The sequence below is a fragment of the Montipora foliosa genome, chromosome 10 (genome assembly GCF_036669935.1).
Source record: "Montipora foliosa isolate CH-2021 chromosome 10, ASM3666993v2, whole genome shotgun sequence".
Lineage (NCBI taxonomy): Eukaryota > Metazoa > Cnidaria > Anthozoa > Scleractinia > Acroporidae > Montipora > Montipora foliosa.
The window spans coordinates 26,752,536-26,753,989 of NC_090878.1; the positions used below are offsets into that span (position 1 = coordinate 26,752,536).

A 1,454-nucleotide genomic window follows, 5' to 3' on the forward strand; every position below is an offset into this window, starting at 1 on the left:
CAGGCGACATTCCCCTTTCAGAGAACACATGGCCAAAGAAAAGCATGGTAGGAACTCCGAACTGCCACTTAGGTAGTAAGTTGATCGTCAGGCCATTCTCCTCAGGTTAGCGGAAGACTTGCTTTGGATGTTGGTCGTGGGTATCACTGTCTATTCCACCGACGTAGATGTCATCACTGGCGTTCTTAACACAGGGAATACCACGGATCGAATCACTCACTTTCCTCTGGAAGACTTCTGTATAACGCATGACAGACCAAAATTAAGAAACTTGTGGCGGAATAACCCAATGTGGGTGGAGAAGGTTGTCAGTGGTCTTCAGTCAGAGTGGAGAGGAACTTGATGGTACCCTTGATTTAGATCAATCGTGCTAAACACCTTGCAGCCATTTAAGTCAGGTATGTCATCATCAATGGTGGGAATAGTGTGCCAATCCCTTACGATAGCTTTGTTTATGCACCGCATGTCCACACAAATTCTGATTTCATTTGGCTTCTTGGGCTTAGGTGCAACAACAATCGTCGAAACCCAAGGGGTTGGGCCCTCGTCACGTTCAATGATGCCATCATTCTCAAGCTGCTTTAATTTCTCTTCCCCTTGTTTCCGGACATGAAACGGGATGCGACGGTGCAGCTGTGCAAGTGGTTTGATAGATTCGTCAACATGTATGCGTACTAGTTCACCTTTGTATTCACCCATTCCATTACTTTGACTAGGAAAGTCTTTGAGGAAATCTGGGGCACCAGGTGGTAGATTAACAGGAAGTTGTCTAATCGTGCTTACAGCTTTGATAAGATTTAATTTCTGTGATGTCGTCCAGCTAAGTATAGAACCTGACGAGCCCTCTGCAACATAGAATGTTTCTTCTTATGAACAAGGAAAACGTCAGTGCAAAATATTGCAGTCAAGAAGAGTTGCTTAGCATGCAGTAAAACTATACGGCTATGCCAAAAGGAATTGACATGCAATCTGTGTTCTGGACCTTTTCATTACAAATGCGAAGCAGGAAAATTGAAGTTAGATGTTAGCCTTTGGAATTGCACTCGATGTGGACTTCCACCGCCATCTGATTCCTTTTTTGACTCGGATACAGAGCTAAATAGAAGTAGGAGAAGCATCCAGTATGACGATCTCGAAGACAACGATAGCTACTTTTTGGACTGGTACCAATCGAACATAAGTGGCTACTATAAGTTCAATATCAAGATCGGTTACTTGAACATTAACAGCGTGGTTAACAAAATCGATGAGGTCAAAGAGTTGCTAAATAGAATTATGTTTGATATTCTGTTTCTAGCCGAAACAAAGATTGACAGTACTGTCTCTTCGCAATTGGTTTCACACCCAGGATTTCGCACTATTCCCAAAGATCGTAAGAAGGGGGCTGTCTCTCAAACCGAATCGAGACAAGAGTAACTAAAACATCTAAAAGTCTTATTGATGTTTTGTTAACT

At 42.7% G+C, this 1,454-nt stretch overlaps 1 protein-coding gene across 1 annotated transcript in view; it reads right to left on the reverse strand.

Moving 5' to 3' along the window:
* LOC137972698 (uncharacterized) overlaps positions 1-10 on the reverse strand; it is a 1,497-nt gene extending 1,487 nt beyond the window's left edge. The window contains exon 1 of the mRNA XM_068819424.1: positions 1-10. This exon is cut by the window's left edge and continues 281 nt beyond it. Coding sequence (XP_068675525.1) covers positions 1-10 — 10 coding nt within the window.
* Positions 11-1,454: the final 1,444 nt, after the last annotated feature.